This window comes from Bombus impatiens, unplaced genomic scaffold (genome assembly GCF_000188095.3).
Source record: "Bombus impatiens unplaced genomic scaffold, BIMP_2.2 scf_0142, whole genome shotgun sequence".
In the NCBI taxonomy this organism is placed as follows: Eukaryota; Metazoa; Arthropoda; class Insecta; order Hymenoptera; family Apidae; genus Bombus; species Bombus impatiens.
In genome coordinates this window covers 2,407,971-2,426,278 of record NT_176561.1, presented here as the reverse complement: position 1 = coordinate 2,426,278, position 18,308 = coordinate 2,407,971, and the positions used below count along the sequence as shown (strand labels likewise).

At 41.1% G+C, this 18,308-nt stretch overlaps 1 protein-coding gene across 9 annotated transcripts in view; it reads left to right on the top strand.

Moving 5' to 3' along the window:
* Positions 1-17,992, top strand: part of LOC100741848 (nuclear factor of activated T-cells 5) — a 56,742-nt gene extending 38,750 nt beyond the window's left edge. For 3 of the 9 annotated variants that reach the window (XM_012382083.3, XM_012382081.3, XM_024365614.2), the window contains exons 2-6: positions 9,494-9,780; positions 12,401-12,692; positions 14,157-14,675; positions 14,902-15,366; positions 15,536-17,992. In XM_012382083.3, the coding sequence (XP_012237506.1) occupies positions 9,494-9,780; positions 12,401-12,692; positions 14,157-14,675; positions 14,902-15,366; positions 15,536-17,820 (3,848 nt within the window). In that variant the 3' untranslated portion in view covers positions 17,821-17,992. Of the gene's footprint in view, positions 1-2,726; positions 2,767-9,493; positions 9,781-12,400; positions 12,693-14,156; positions 14,676-14,901; positions 15,367-15,535 lie in introns of those variants that run through there. The other 6 variants (XM_033319230.1, XM_033319229.1, XM_012382084.3 and 3 more) reach the window with 6 other exon arrangements.
* Positions 17,993-18,308: the final 316 nt, after the last annotated feature.

Genomic DNA, 18,308 nt, shown 5'->3' with positions numbered 1-18,308 from the left:
GTATCGGATTGCCAACACGTTCGGCTTCTCGTTCTATATTTCTAGTTCTAATGTAAAAAATGCAGGAGATCTTGATGACACTGAAACAATTATTTTCTAAATTACTTGTTCAAATTCTTTGCCATTTTATTACACTCTCGAGGGATTAATCCGTTTCTCGGCCTCTTGAGTGCTTCCGGGAACGTAGGAGAACACGATGAATCGTAGTAGATGGGCCTCGCTCGCATAGATTGCATTCTTTGCGAAATTATCCAACATCCATAGAATTCAACTATGTGTTTTTCATTCCTAGAAGAATCTCGTTGACGATTACGAACGTGTACAAATTCTTCAACTTATTCAATTGGCCACGCTCGACTCGCAACAGTGAGAAATTAGTTTGATAACCTTCTTGTTAAACCGCAATTCGTGAGGTTATTTCGGGTCACGTTTCGTATCGTTGGATACTCAGTAATAGACAGATTTTCCCTAGGGAAACGTGACGCAATTTTTTCCATCTTTAAATATGCTTCTTTATAGATTTTTTCTTTTAATCGTTCGAAATACAATATCCATTTGCCGCATGATCTCCAGATAGATCTTTTTCTGCAATCGTCGGTGAGATGCTCGAAACTCAATATCCGCTCTTTACATGGCTTTTCTTCCTGATCTTTTTTCTTCTAATTATCGATGAAGTATTAAAAACCCAATATTATTAATTTAGAGATTCGCTCGTCAATCAAATATTCAGATCGCGATATTTATTCATTTCGTTACATCGAATCGGTGATATTACTCTACTTTATATTCTGGCCATTTCTCACGTAAAAACTCGTCAAGGTTATACGGATTCCCTAATCTTTTTTCAACGCGATCACGCCTGGATCTCGACTAGATTCTCGAACGAACGAAACCCGTAAGAATACCTTCCGAGACCCGATTGGCCTGAAATCGTCCCACGTGTTGGGTATTCGGGCTCTTTCATAACGTGGCACATCCATCTAGATGAGATCTCGCGCCACAGGCGTCCCCGCCGACATAATCCACGTGTTTCGAACATGTGCTCGGCCGCGCGAGTGCGAAGTCTACGCGCAAAGCGACGCTCATTAATAATGCGCATGTACACATTCTTGGGCAATATATACGAACCGCTCGTACGCTCGTCTAACAGTACACTTGATACAACTGGCGACGCGACCAGAATCCGATTAAACCATACAGAGAGAGAGAAAGAGAGAGAGAGAGAAAGAGAACTGGCCTGGCGAGCGACGATTGCTCGTAATTTGGAAGGATGAAACTAAATTTTATCGACGAATGTACTACATTTGTTAGATTACGATTATAACGAATTACCATAGTCGGATTATAATTTTAATCAAATTTCGTGCTCGTTCGAAAAACGTAGAAGATTTGACGAAATCTTTCGTTTCTGAATCTTCGGGCAATCGACGATTTTATCAAAATAATTGCGCACTTATCTCAATCCTGTTACTATCTATATACATAGCTTACTTTTATGATGTCCAAAAATACTAGAAAACTATGCTTATTTTACTATCAACGCGATTATCAAAGTGTCGTATCGCAGTCGGAAGAACAACAAAAACGTACACGTCGAGATATAATCTGAAGAAGTAATCGGAATACGAAAGAGCACGATCTTCTCACAAAAGTATATACTTATCAGGCCTGTTTTTCGCTTGTCGCCGAGATGGAGAACGTGTGGCCCGTCAACCGACTAATCATCTCGCGGAATTATCGATAAGCGAGAGAGGCCGGCTTGATTATTTCTTTTCATTGTTACGTAAATAACATCGACTCGTCGTACATACTCGAGGTACAATCACTCATGAAATTATTCGAACGCTTATCACAGAAAGTTTGTATGAATATATTATGTGTGTATTACACAAAGTATTTGAAATTTCGCTAACGCTATAATTACACGTTTGTCATGATTATGATGACAGACTTTGAAACTAGTCTGGAAATATATTAGAACGCAGCAAAAAAATTATATTACATGTGCGATATGAACGATGGCTACCTAGAACATGTAATTATTTACTAGCGTTAAGCACGATCTTATTAAATGTTTAAGCTTATTATTACAACGAATAATCGACTGTCTAAATAACATTGCGGTCCTTATGAAGTGTCTGTTTGCAATAAATATCTTGCAACTTCTGTATACATTTTCAAATTTATCTCAAACTTTATCAACGTGACCAAAATCGCGTCATATCGCGTGCCATACAAAATATTTTGTATAACACACACAGTATCCAAAAAAAGCTTCTGCAGGTGATCATGTACTTTCGTGAATTACTGTACGTGACCTGTCGACTCTAAAACTGTATGTGTAGTGATGTACGTGCAGAGTGAGTGGTCGAGAGATGAAGAGAGAGAGAGAGGGAGAGAGAAAGAAAAAGAGATCTGATTAAAAGGTACGTTGACTCACTCGATTGTACACGGAGGATACCTACTGATAAAATGCGCGAAACTCGTATCTCTTTCTTCCCTTTTTAAACGCGGTCTGTATGGAGTCGCAGACAACAAACTTTGATAACAAACGAGCCACGATAAAGAGTTAAATATTTATTTACTAAAATGTTAATTCTTCTGTTGTGATTGTTCTTGCCTATAGATTGAACTCGAGGTTACAGGGATCAAGCGTTTTTTTCTTTTTCAGTGTCAATGAAACAGAACGACGACGCATCCGATTAAAGGAATCGCGACGATGAAGAACGACGACGAGGACGATGAAGAGTTTGGTTTTCAATATATGTACGTTGCTCGAACTGTACAAAAGTCAGAGGTTATTATTTTCGAAAACTCTTGTCGTCCCTCGTTATCGTTTGTGCGCCGTCATTTTTTTACGCACGTCGCGTAATCGACGCCAGATATAATAAAATTGAAAATAGAATAGAATTCATTCGCGTCTAAAATTACCCGATGGTAATTGTACAAATTAACTATACAGCCTGATGGTTAAATAATAAATTTATCGAAACGAGTTTCCGCGAATTGTAAAACTCGAGTGAGAAACTTTGCTCCGCTCTTCGCGATCCTCGTAGCTATTTTTTATTGACACAGCTGCATCCGTCGATGACGTTTCCCGATCTGTCGAATTTCAGCAATTTTCGATACCGATCGTTCTCAGGGACAAGAGAAACCACGATATTAGAAACTCATTGGTTCGATGAGAATACGAAAATTCGTTATCGATCTTGAAGCGGCGTCCGTCCACAGCCTTTATCTCTTCTCCATTTCTACTCTTTTCCTTCTTTCCTCTTCAGCTATATCCGTGCGATGTGGCGTTTATTTAGCACGCTGTGTCGTGACCTCGCGGATTTTACGGAGCTTATCGTCGCTTCTTAAGTAGGCTATCGGTATCGTCGTTAACCGTGTAGTGGATTGTCAACGTGTCACGCGAATTCTGTCGCAAGAATCCGTGGAACGCGGTTCCCCTGGACGGTACAGGAAAACGTTGAAAAGTTTCCCGCCAGTTCTCTAACTGTACATTCGATTTTCGGACAGATAACAAAATGCTCGAGGCATTTGGTTAATCGTTTACACGCAGCTTTCCGAAATTCCAGCGAAAGTGCTGGAATCTATGAGATAAAATATAGAAATCGTGAAAACCGTTAAGGTAATGTCGAGTGTCGTCATCTAGAAAAGGGAATAACACGATCGAAAGTATACAGTGACGGGTTGTATAACATAAAGATAGGCAAAAGCCTTATTAAATAAAAAAAAAAAAATTATAAAATAAAAGCTGGAAGCATGGATGTTTATATATTTTTTTTTATTAATACTATTTTGAAACTTCCATGAAATGAAATCGAGAGTACACGACAGATTGAATGGAGAGATATTTTTCTAAAATGGAGATAAAAGGGAGAATATGCACAGAAGCAAATTTACAAAATTAAGAGAGACGTTTTTTCCGATGCAATTTAATTTACGAATAAACATTTCCTCAGTTTTGGTACGTATTATTGGTATGTTAGTGTCATCGGCATGTTAGTCGATATACTAGCAACGAAGAATATGCTTTATCTAGTCAATGTTTGAGAAAAATCGACGGATAGCATACCACCTTATCTCTCTATCTTCACTTACACCTAGAGCAATGATCTAGCAGTAACTTTGTTTAAGTTGCGATTAAACTAGCAAAGCGTAATTAAACCAACAGTACTACGAACTTGTACAATTCGTATGATTTTACTAGTTGCCACGCGAATCTTCAATCTTTACAACGTTCTTACTAACCTTAGCTCTGTCAAGTTTTTTATACGATTTTCTTAGGTAAAAAATATTTCACGAGTTCGAGGAAAAGACAAACGAACAGTGCTGTTGACGCGAATAAAATATTTCATTCCAATTCCATATTGAAGTTTTCCTTAAGATATCGAGTGACATTTTGCATGACGAATCAGCCAATTTATCGAGAGATATCAACATTTTCTAAACTAAATTTCTTAAAAGCATGACCGTACAGAAGTTGGTTATAACATTATCATCAAAGATAAAGCACAGCCTAATCTGACCTCAAAACCGCTGATTATCAAAACCACTAATTATTTCTTTGACATATAACGATTATAATTATATATTGTTCTTGATGGTATCCACTTAAAATACAATTAGCGTAGTCTCGCTACAGATGTCTTGGCAGAGAACGATAGAAAGAGAAAAGTAAGAGAAACCGGTAGAAGAAGAGCGGTATTTCTGCGTCAACTGTGTCACAACTGTTTCACATCTATTTAGAATTATCATAGTCTGCCTATAGAAATTTTAACAAATACATATATCGATTAAAAAGAGAAAAGAGGGAAAAGAGGAAAAGGAGGAAACCGATAGAAGAATCGTTATACCAGTAGACGAATTTTTTTGCCGCCAATTATTTGATACCGACTATTTGATATTCGCTTCAAATTATCGTAGTCTTGCTATAGAAACTTTGACAAACAGTGGTCGAAAGAAAAAAAAGGGAAACCAGTAGAAGAAGGCGGTGCTTTTGCATACGAGTTACTTCCGCGCGCACGATGGTGAACGCCACGGATCGTACACGATAAGGATCACGAGAGTGAGAAAGAGAGAGAATCGATCGGCGCAGGTAACAATATCCTTGAGACTCGAGAGGCGTCATAGTTAGCGCGCGGTCCGACGTGCTGTTTGCCGTGTAATAGTAACGATGTTTATCGATCCTGTTATCGGGAGTACACTCGCAAATGCACGGATGTTCCACGAGTTCGAGGACAATCGGCGGAGACGTAAGTACACGGCGTAGGAGAGACAGAGGGAGGCCTAATAAGGAAAAGAAACAGTCGAAAGGCAGCGGGAAAGCGAGACAGAAGAGAAAGAAGAAAAAATATCGTAAGAACAGGAAAAATTGGTAGTCTACTTTGGAGAATAGTCCGAACACTAGGATAACGATGCTCGTTCGCTAGCTAAACGAGTTTGCACACCTTCTACTACGAATTCTACGAAATTTATTTGACACAGGTTGTATAATTGTTGTTCGTCGTCGCGGTCGTTTCTTTTTCCTTTGTTCTTCTTCCAACGCGATCCTTATTTTCTTCGTTAGCTTCGTAATCGGTGACGATCATTGGATTATTGGATTTTCTTTCGTGGTTTTGGTACGTCGCCCATGTTGATCTCTTCGGGGTTGTCTTTCACAACCGTAACAAGCCCCTATCGTGAACAAAAAAAAAAAAAAAAGACGATCAACAACTTTGCTGATATCAAACTGGTATCGTTGAAGGGTTGCGATAAGATATTTCGCGATCGTTAAGCGGTTTTAAGCTTCCTCTTGAGATCTAAAGTCCTTGTTTATTGACTCGAATTACGTAGGATTTTCAAACAGGGTTAGAGTTCGTGTTTTTCGGCGCACAGGAACGCGTTGCGCGATAAACGGGAAATATATCCACCTGTATGTATGATTTACGCAACTCTGGCAAGCTTTTAATGTATTGCAAGGCCGGCGGAATGGCTGCTCTTTCAATTATCCTAAGTGGCACGTTCAGTTTTCGAAACGGAAGCGAGGAACGTAACAAACGAAGTGGAGTCACCGCGTCAACCTTATGCAGAATTCGACAAATTTAGAACCACCGTTTGTAGTACCTCGTTACCGGATGATACATATCTGATAGCTTTAATTCTTTGATTGCATCACTCTTAAGTAACCATTAAATATAACCAGACTACGTGTAAACAAATTTACGTATTTCGTATATCAGCTAATCGAATTTCACTCGAAATAAGTAGAAAATTGGTTGGAAAATAAACGTCGCCGATAGGAACAAACGCGTACCCTTATCCCGTCAGACGTTCGCGTCTACGTCGCGGGCGTAATTACTCGCAGCCGTAATTAAATTCCGCGCACAGGTCGCGATTTATCCGGCGAGGTAAAAGCGAAATAACGAGGTGTGTAGCGAGTGTCGCCACGAAGCGACGATGCACGACGCCGAGCATCGAGGTTGAAAACGACGAAGATCGTCGCGAACGTAGGTCGTTGACATCGTCCCGTGATTTTCCTCGACGATCACATAGATGCACCTTACACGTGTGTGCACGTGCCCATTACGTCGGCCTGTCTACCCCCTGTTGGCGGCAAGGCAGAGAGGGGTGATCCCCTCACCACCAGTTGCATGTGCGATTGCAACTTCACCCCCACGCAATTATCCCATCCAGTAGTCGAGCTTCTATAGATAGACCGATATTACTCTCTCTCTCTCTTTCTCCCTTTCTCTCTCCCCATTTCTCCTTTTCTCTCTCTCTCTCTCTCTCTTTTCACATCGTGTTTTTCGCTCTCTTTCTGCCAGTTTCTTGATATTCCTCGTTTCTTTTCTCATTTCTTCGCTCAACGCTTCTCTCTTCAATCCGTTCGGACGCATTTTTCCCTGTTTATCTGCGAGCTCGAGGTTGACTCTTTTGCACACGTATCGCGGCTGTACTTACGTTTTATTTGCGAGGATAATTGTTGCGCTCGCGCGTTTACTTGGAATTGCTCCTTGGAATTTGCTTATCGTGAAGGTTCTGTGTTGTTGTATTTGTTAATACGTGTAAAAATGTTATATTTGTGTGGTTCGTAGATTGCGTTTGTGGGAAATTTAAAGGGTGCAAAGATGCGCAGAATGAACATAATACGGAAAAATATTCGAGACATGGTACTAAGTTTTAGCGGTTGAAACAAATCCCTCGAGCATCCCTCGTTCTTTAGTTCTCTTCGTAAAAGTATGAACATTCGCAGTTTGATGATGTGTCAGCCAGGTCGCGATGAATTATATTCCATAATGATGGAAAAATTGCAAAAATTGTTATTGCAAAGGGAAGGATCGAATACACATCGTAATTCAAAGTTTCGCAGCAATGACGAGGTCCAATATTTAAGATACAATCGAGAATGGCTGGAAGGAATTTCGAGATGGCGGTTTACAGGGGCGAAAACGTCGAATGGCGGATTTATAGTCGAATTATTACGAGATCTGAAACTCGCAAAAACCAGAGAAACGCGCAGAATTTTATCGTGGGATGTTATCAGCGAAAATAGATTCAGTGGGGCCTGTGACGAAATACAGAATATGTAGTTATATTATGATAAGTGAACTACGCCACATTATTGTATGTGGATCAGTTTTATCATCCTCTAATAATAGTAAGAGTAGAATCTTTAATAAGAATTACAGTTTAAACGATCTGCCCTAAAATAATTTTTAAGTCTCGAACTTAATCTCTAAATGTAACCAATTTGCCGTACATTCTTCCTAGCAAATCTTCCTATATTTCCTCCTATAGATTTTTAAATAAAAGTCTAAAATAACATAATCTTCGATTCTTAATTGCTTAACTTCTGTTTAAAACCTGCCAACTGTACTCTTTGTCTTTTATATAAAAACTATATATATTGCGTTTCTTCCTCTACGATCCCAAATAAAGCGTTGGATAGTCCCAACAAGTGGCTCCCTACGACATATTCACGTCATTCAGAATCTCTATGAATACACAGACATGAAAAGAAGAAATTAAAGAAGGATAAGAGAAAAAGGAAATACAAAAGCACCAGGGAAATAAATAAAAAAGTGAAGGAACAGAGAGACGTAGAAAAAATATCAAAATCAATCCGTGATACGCGGCGTATTGTTCGTTCCATTTGTCGATCGCCGGCTGGTTAATCGTCGTGAGATAAACCCGTCTTTTTACTCTGACTGCGAAGAGACGAGTGCGCTAACACACAATCATCGATCTCTGTCGGACTTTGTACGGCTCGATGTCTGTACCGCTTGTATCGGCCATAGTGGAAAAATGAAAATCACGACCAGTCGCTGCTGCATCGAGGCTAAAAGCTGCTCGTCGAACCGTCGCTTCTCGCCTGTTCGTCAGACAGAACGCGGTTATTTAAATATAACCACGGATTTTCTTTTCCCGCCGTCGAACAGAGTCGCGTTCGCGTTAAAAATCGCGCGATAATGCCTCTCAGAGGAACGACGCGACTTCGTTGCGATTTTTCAGTGATGACTAATAGAAGCGTCAGGAGCCTCTGTACATCGTATCGTCAGAAATACAAATCTCATAAGCGCGAATCTCATAAATATAAATCTTATCTCTCGATAAAAGTCAAATCGCACTGTCTCCATTGCAACGATTGCGACACTACGTTGCTCGTCTTCGACAAGAACTAATACTCGACACGAGAATCTTTCTATGCTCTCGACATATCTCATTGTCGATTCTCGTAGTTACTCGTTCGTCCTTTTTCAAAAATATACTTCGGATCAAAAATTACGTAACACGCTTCGTCGCCGACAAGGAAGATCGACATGGTCGAAGAATCGTAATGTCGTGGCTGGTCGGTGACGCATGTATCGTTGCACTCCTGTCTGACAGTCTTGAACTCCGACTTGGAACGTGTCATTGTCCGAATTGAATTATTTGCTTCCCTCCGATTCGCTGTCGCGCGGCGAGGTGTCGGTTTATTGTTGACCGACTCGATTTCATTTCTGTCGCGGACGAGTTCGTCGAGTTTAACTGATGGGAAGGCGAGTTTTTGATCGTCGATTGGCCCGAGCTGTTTTATTAAGCTCCTTCTCGTCATTTGTACGTTACGTAGGGTGAGGTAACGGGAAATTACTCGATGGTTCCAAGGTTTCGGCTTGTTAAAAATTGTCGAGTCACGATCATTTTATAGCAAAGTTCTTTAGAGGTAGGTACCTGTGTTTCGTTCATTTAAGTCTCATACGATTATAATTGACACGTTTCAAAGAACAAAGTTAAACTTTACTATGTGCTTTATGCTTCTATCGCAAACTTTCATCCCCAACTTTCACACGTACTGTCGTACTTTACGTACTTCACTACTGTCGGTATCTTTCTCGGTGTTTCTATAATGCAAGAAACCTTGAAAAATATTATTCATTCTGAGTTCTTCGTAGGGGATTAAACCGCATTCAATTATGAGATCGTTGTATCCAAATTTTGACTATTTATTCATTAAATTCTATGGTTTCAGGTAACAATGCAGCTGGTCGATCATCAGCGGTGACAGGATCGGTTCATAGAAGCACCGTCACGTCGAGTAGCCGCGCGCATTCCGCCTCAAGAAGGATCAGCCACCAGCAACGCCAGCAACAACAATCACAATCGCAGCAACAGCAACAGCCTAAGATATCCTTAGGATCTTTACGAAACTCGGATGAGCACGGATCGAGAGGCGGCTCGGCACAGGACAGTTGCGATAGCTCCAACGATTCCGGCCTCGGCTTCGAGGACCGTCAACAACACCTTACGAACGCAAACGTTAGTCAACTACACTATCGTTCGATCAATTTGAGACCAACCACTTCGCTGTACAGTAAACTCTCGTTTATACGAAAATCATTGTTAAAGTAGTTCGGATAGTTCGAATAGTTTCTATGATAGAAGTTCAACTGGCTATCCTCTTCAGCTCTTCTTAACTCGTAGATAGATTCATAGGAATCGTGTAATGAATGTCTCGCTTATAAAATTTGAAATGTATCGAACAGATATTAAAGATGCTTTTTGTTATGAATCCCTCGAACGATTGCATTATGTTCACTATGAGTGTACATGTTCGTATAATTAAAATTACTTTCGATATTTCGGAAAGTAGAGGCCTAACTATGAATTCGCATATCTGAGTATTAGTATTCACTTGTTCGTATAAACGAAGTTCTATCGCGTTATGCAATTTATTAAAAAGTATTAATCGTCGATGTTGTAAGAAGATATTCTGATAAACGTTTAATGTCGATATCGAACTCTGTTTGATCTTATATAAATTAGTGAAATTTTTATCGATAAAAGAACAGAAATAAGATCGGTAGTATTGTCGTTTCGAATAAGATTTAATCATTGATCGATACAGGAGGGGGTTTAAGACGAATTAACATTCTTTCACTTGTCATTTTGTATATAAGATTTCTCATATGTTGTTCAGCTTCGAAGTGCAAAGCGAGAGTGGAATTATCGTAAATAGCGTAGCGGTTGTATCATTCACGGTTTTCTGTTAAATTGATCTCGAAATCAATATTGTAAACGTGTATTTTCAAAGTCAAAGAATACGTGGACAATATCGAAAAATGAAAGATTCGTGTTACGATTATTTCTTTGATTTTTCAGTCTGGTCAAAAATCGTAACAAAATTTCACAAAGGGATGGTCTCAAGCTTACGATCGATAGCACAGAGTTTATATAATAATATTAATATTAATGTTATAATATTAATATTAATGTTAATATAATTGATATTAGAAAGTTGATGAATCGAAATAATTCGGAACCATCGATAGAGGATCATCGTTCGAGTGCCGGGAATTATTTCAAATCGTTCAAACTCATTGATACTGTACGAATCGGATAATTACGTATATATCTACGTCAAAGCAGATCTCCTTAGTCATTTAAAACAGTTCAAACGTTAGAAACATGTTCACTTATCGCATGCTAACTTCGATGTTACTAGCATTTTGTTTATACGTATATCGCGGCGGGTTATCGTGAACGTGACAAAAGCGACTGGCAGAAGCAACAAGCACGGAATTATCGACTATTATCGTCATGAAAATAGCGTTACATTTGCGCTGTTATCAAATAATATATTGTTGTATTATCCGATGAATTTTTCTAACTGTTACGGGCTTCGTAAGAAAATTGAGAAAGGAAGAAAAAAATATATCTTCGTGTTTCATCCGGTGTCGTAACACGCAAAGGAAGTGGAGGAAGTGAAAGATCTCGAACCGGCGAGTCTGTTGTCTCGAAATTATTTTTATCCCGTACGTATGCAACACACAGCGATCCAGTCAACGTCCTGTTAAAAGAAATATTGTGAAACTATCAGAAGCGTGCAACGGTATCTGTGAAGATACTCGAAAGAAATCGCGCGATTCTTTTTTTTCTTTCTTTATTCTTCGCTTTTTCTTTTCACTCCTCCTGACTTTTATCGTGTTGCACAAACATGCGTGTCCCGCAGCCACCACCGAGCTTTGATTGATATCGATACATGCAGTGATAAACTTATTCTCGGTCTACGTGTTGCGTAACAACGCGATATATGGATAATGCCGCGAAGCTCGGCCACGTTCGTGTACATAAGTATGTACGTTATACGCGGACGAGGCTCACGCAGATCATACGTTTTAATAATGCGTTGCTTACAACGCGACCGCGATATAGTCCGTGATAATTGAGTAAATATTACAGGCTGGTTAAGCGCTTGATATTGCCCAAAGTATCGCGGCTGATTTCAGATACTATACTGGAACGCTTACGGTAGCCACTTTCGATCGTTAAAGACTTGCGAAGCAAAATCTCGTCAGATAAAACAAACAGAGTAAGATACTTTCACCATTAACGCGTCGTTCTATAACAAAAGGCCTTATATTATCTTCTTATCTACTATCTATTTCATTATCTGTCATCTAGGCGTTATCTACTATAGCGTACATTAGACTGCCTTTCTCACACAGTTCCAAAATCATAGTTTCCAAATCAACGAGATATCTTTCTCGTTTCAAAGCTAGCAATAGAAAAGATCTAACAACACTGAGAGAGCTTGGTAAACTACGTTTGACCCTCGTTCTTTGTAACATCCTATTCCTACCAACCCCGAGAACGTTCCCCAAGAGAGCATCTCCGCTTGATATGTTTAGTCAAAGCCCGTGAAGCTTCTCCTTCGAAAGTTACGCCACTCTCTACCGTGTACGTAAGCGAAATCTAATGCGATCACTCGTAGCCGCCATGGGATCGTCGTTGATTCGACGGCGACACTGACCGGTCTCTAACGGTAGTTGAACCCGGTCGATCAGCGGTTTGATTCGTTAAATTGACCAAGGCAGCTACATTGCACGCACGCATACTCACGCCTCTCTATATCAATCCATTCTGTTGGTCTTAACAGGCTTGGAACGGCGCCGGCGAGGAGGATTCAAAGAGGAGAAAGATGGACATTAAGCTGGAGTCCGAGGACGCGAACTTCTCCTTCCCGGAGGTTACACACACGACCAATTCTGACAGCAAGACGGCCAATAGAGGCTCGTCCAATGGAATAGGTGGATTAGCTACGATCTCAGGAAACAGGACAGGAAACGGAGCCACGGGGAGAGTGGTGGAAGTCTCGAGATCTCGTCCAGGCTTGGGTGTCCTTGCTAAGAGGACTCAGCAGGGCCCTGTCACCCTCACCTCTCAACTGTGTACGTGCAGGACACACGTTTGTTCTCATGTGTCTTCTTTCTTTCTTTTTTTTTTTTTTTTTTTTTTTTAATACGGGATGACCATAAGAAAAGAACATGATAAGGAATCTAAAAATCTGATGATCGATATTATATCAAATTATGAAAATTGTAATTTCATAATTAGTTTGCGAACGTTTACGCAAATATATGAAAAATGAAAAAAATCGATACAATTGGACTTGTCATGTTTTTCTCGCATGTTCTTCGCATATTTCAGCGGTTACTCGCGCTCATTATTTTTCTTTTTCATCTTTATCCTTTCTCTTCTGTCATTGGAGGTTCGACGAGTGTCGCGTTCGGATCTGTCGCTAACCCTTTTCATTTTATCGAACATCCGAAACGATGCCGTTGAGTTTATCGATCTTGTTAAGAGAGCAAACTGTTCTCTCGACAGACGGCTTTGAAAATTTATTGCCGTTGATATTGCGGTTTTTTGGTGGAGATACCAGTCGCGAGGTCTGCGCGAGGTCACGAGGCAGAGATAACGATACTCCTGCTGTCGCCGCGTCGTCTTATAGAGATGTTCTTGAATTTCTCGAGAGGATAATTTACAATGGGAATTTCGAGAGGACAGCACCGTTGTCAAAGCGATCAGTACGCGCCGCGTACTGTTTATATTGTCGGGCGCGTGTTAATTGTTCATTTTTAGTGGAGGCACGAGTTCGTTAGATAAATATGTTAAATAAACTTTACGCGTGAAGACTCTTGTTTGTATCTAGATGATGATGAACAGAAAGGAGGACGGAAGAAAGAAGGAAAGGGAAAGCGAAAAAGATCACAGACGACAAATTTTTGTAACTTGTCTTAGAGAATAATACAAACCGATAACCTTCGGCTAGCATGATTTTTTTTCGACCATATTGTCGCTGGTATTCGGCTAGTCATTAGTTCGATACGTCCACTTCTGGCGAAATATTTCACCTCCCGTCAGACTTTTTACCGTAACGATAAGTTATCTTCGTTGTTTAGGAACCGTTCAATATCCAGTTAAAATAAATCGTCGATATTGTTTCACCGATATGAAAACGCATTATCGAATATAGGTCAAACGAAATTATATAACTTTCACACGTTGTTTCCTCTCTTCGTATTAAAATGAGAACTTAAAACACTTTTCCCTCGTCGACTCCTCGTCTCTTCGTTCGGAAAGAATGGAATTATAAGAACGATATCTGCGAATGATGCCTGTTACACAATTCTATTTCTCAAGTTAGAACCAGAGAAATCAGCATATTTTTACGACTGTCAATCGTATTTATCGATACATATTTTTCTCGGTATCATTTCTATATCCTGATAATTAAATCAGAGAAGGATAACGAAGTTTTTTAACGTACGAAGCTTAAGCTTCGAAGACAACAATTTTCGAATCTTCGGTTCGATTGAACATATTGTAATATGGTATTTTTGTACAACTTACAGGTACTGCTTCTACAGATGGAAAGGTGCAATTGCAAATTATCTGTCAACCCGAGCAGCAGCACAGAGCTCGTTATCAGACGGAAGGTTCGAGAGGAGCAGTGAAGGATCGAACCGGAAATGGATTTCCAATTGTTCGTCTCGTTGGTTACGATAAACCAACTACCCTTCAAGTTTTCATCGGCACGGATCTTGGTCGTGTCGCTCCCCATATGTTTTACCAAGCTTGCCGTGTAAGCGGTAAAAATTCAACGCCATGCATCGAACGAAAAATCGACGGTACCATCGTGATCGAGGTGGACATGGATCCAGCGAAAGACATGATGGTCACGTGCGACTGCGTCGGTATTTTGAAAGAACGGAACGTCGACGTGGAGCACAGATTCCCTCAGGAAGCCGGAGTGCTTCAAGGACGTAGCAAGAAAAAATCAACTCGTTGTCGCATGGTTTTTCGTACTAGAATCACTCATCCCGATGGTAGTTCGGAAACTTTGCAAGTTTGTTCTCAACCGATAGTTTGCAGTACGTATCGCAATAAGATTTTTCAGATTGTATTTAATTAAATTTAATTTGGGCGCGGTTCTTTTAATTCGATCGACTTCTTTATCCTTAGCGAATGTTTTAAGATTAAAAAAGGTGGGAAAAGTCATTTTTGATAAATATAAAGTGTTTCTTAAAACATCAGAAATCTTTTTGCTAAAATAAAAGAGTGATAATTATATTCCATTGATATAATTGATCGTTTTAGCTCAACCACCGGGAATACCGGAGATCTGTAAGAAATCACTCACATCGTGTCCATGTACCGGAGGATTAGAATTATTTATACTTGGAAAGAATTTTCTGAAAGATACTCGCGTAGTATTTCAACTAGACAACGATGATCTATCGAGTAGTTTGGAGCCGCATTGGGAGTGCGCGGTTCTACCTGACAAGGAGTTTCTGCAACAAACGCACCTGGTTTGTGTGGTACCTGCATACAGGCGGCAAGATCTGGCACCCTCGGAAACGGTTAGCGTAAAATTGTATGCGGTATCGTCTGGAAAAACGAGCGAGCCTCATACTTTCCTTTATACCGCTGCATCTACGCCACCCGAGCCATCTGTGGGCAAAATCGAGTCTATAACTTCGCCTCTATCCACTACTAACGGTGATACTACTCTAGCAACATCTCCTGCAGCAGTGTCTCTAACTACAGGTGTAACATCAAACAGTAAGTGAATCTTTCATCTTTGTATGTAATAAAACTCTCTTGTCCTCTCTTAAAAGAATTATATGATTATGACAATTAAACATACAGAAAGGGAAGTAATCAAATGAAGTATCGTTTATAAATGATTTGTAGATATTAGACGTATATATACAAAGTAATGATGTTTCAGCTCTGATTACACAAGCAGCCGCAGGAACAGCAAATTTCTTAACGACTATACAGCCACAACAGCCAACATCTCAAACACCGGAAGCTCTTAAGAGCGATCCAAGTCCGCCACCGGTGACGGCATCCTCTCAGGTAACACCCGTTATGATGTGGGCTGCACAAAGTTCAAATTGTCAAAATTCACCGCCTGACGTGATGATGCCGCCACCAGCTTTGGTAGCGAATCCGCTTTTAAATCGCAGATCATCTTCGAATCTTCAATTAATTCTGCCAGATAATTTGAAGACCGAGGTACTAGACGAGAATAGCGAAAACAGTATGATTAGCGAAAACAGCATGCAGAGTATACCGACGCCGACTGCGAACAGTTCGAATGGTACCAGCCCGTTGCAACAGCTCGTCAGCGAGAATTCGAGGGAAGCACCTCAGGCTAATATGATTAGGTCAGTTCCTGTGACGGCGAACGGTTCACCTGTGCAAGAGGCGGTCAATCTCCTCGGCGTGGTAGATCTAATGCGAAATCCACATCCATTGTCGTTGGTGTCGACACACCAGAACACCTTCGGAGGTATGCACGAAACATCTCAAGTCAAAGTTCTAAGTCCTCATCATATCAACAAAGAAACTAATCCGATGTTGCCGGCAGAAGGCAGTCCTAATGGAAGTCTTCAGGGCGGCGGTGTTGTTGATCTTCGCATGAAGCATCATCAGTCGGAGTTCGCTACACTACCAAATTTTACCGCTACATCAAACGGACAGCTACCTGCACAGAGTGCCCATAGCGTAGAAAAATATCTCAACCATATCGAATCGAACGTCAAAGAGGCTGAGGGTCAAGAGAATGGATTCGTAGGTACCATACAACAACGAGCTTCCATTATTACTACAGGACGCCAGCCTCAGCAAGGACAAGCTTCCAATATTTTAGCTTCTTCCCCTCAAGGCGTCAAGTTAGATACTCTCGTTAACTCTGGCGCTGAATCTCATCAATTGGTGTCCCCTCTGCGTACCGTAAATCCCAATAGTAATACCATAATGAGTCATGTTTCCGCAGTTACTGATCACGAAACGATCTCGAGCCCCCAACAAAATAGAAGTAGTCCACCAAATAACGTCAAGACGATTCTCGAAGCTTTCCTGCCGGGTCAAACCGTGACACCTTTGCCAGGGAATGCTGCAACGTCCGTTCCATCGCCCGCATCAGTGGTCTCGGAGCAGACTAACGGCGATAGTTTGCTCACTACTATCAACGCTGCTCTTTTACCGTCGATGCAGGAGCCGTCCGTGGCTGCGACCGGTACGTCGAATTCTAACGTTAGTGTACCATCTCATAATCCGTTACAAGTTACGAACGAGAGTATGTCGACAGCGGCGGAGCACATTCCGCAGATTCCGGGTCTTATACAACAAGATGTTGTAGCGATTCAACAAGCGCATCAAGTGGAACAGGTTGTCGCACAAGCGCAACAGCAAGTCGAACAGGTTGTCGCCCAGGCACAGCAGCAAGCGGTCCAAGCTGTGCAACAGGCGCAGCAGCAAGTTGTTCAACATGTGGTGCAGCATGCGCAAGTTGTCCAGCAGGCTGTACAACAGGTGCAAGCGGTACAACAAGTTCAAGTACCGGCAGTTCAGCAAGCTGTCCAGCAAGCAACGCAGGAAGTAGTTCAACAAGCGGTGCAGCAAGCTACGCAGGAAGTTGTACAACAAGTTCAAGCTGTTCAGCAAGCGGTTCAGCAAGCGCAAGCGGCTCAAGCGATGCAACAGGCGGTGCAACAAGATATCGGTTCCATGTTAAATCAGCCGGCAGGTTTCGTTGCTGAAGCTAGTTCAGCTCTAGCGAGTGGAGCGGCCCAGGAACCATCTCAACAAAGGCTAACTAATTATGCTGAGCAAGCGATTAATAATGTAATTACTAACGCTACTCAAGATATTATTAACAATCGACCCATTACTACGACAACCGCGCACGCCATTATCGCAACGAAGAACATATTAAATAGTGTGGCCACTCAAAGCGCGCAATTAATGAACAGTGCTATGGAGGGTATTTTGCCTAAATCACCTTCAGGTCAGAATAATATCGTTGAACAAGTGGCGAATAAAACACCCAACAGTCAAAATGTAAACCCACCTATAACAAATGCAGCTAATAGTGCAAACGGTACAACTGTTAGAAAGCAGGAAGATGGTATGTTGCCTCAAGAGCTTACCTCGATGTCAGAGCATGATCTGTTAAGCTACATAAATCCGAGCTGCTTCGATCCTCAAAACGGTTTTCTTATGTAGTACTGCCGTATTCTTGTCATTAAAATATAATTGTGTATTCGATGTATCTTAGGATACAGAGAGAAGGCGTGAGGGAAAGGAAATGTGTGAGCGAGCCAGCGAGAGAGAGAGAGAGAGAGAGAGAGAGAGAGAGAGAGAGAGAGAGAGAGAGAGAGAGAGAGAGAGAGAGAGAGAGAGAGAGAGAGAGAGAGAGAGAGAGAGAGAGAGAGAGAGAGAGAGAGAGAGAGAGAGAGAGAGAGAGAGAGAGAGAGAGAGAGAGAGAGAGAGAGAGAGAGAGAGAGAGAGAGAGAGAGAGAGAGAGAGAGAGAGAGAGAGAGAGAGAGAGAGAGAGAGAGAGAGAGAGAGAGAGAGAGAGAGAGAGAGAGAGAGAGAGAGAGAGAGAGAGAGAGAGAGAGAGAGAGAGAGAGAGAGAGAGAGAGAGAGAGAGAGAGAGAGAGAGAGAGAGAGAGAGAGAGAGAGAGAGAGAGAGAGAGAGAGAGAGAGAGAGA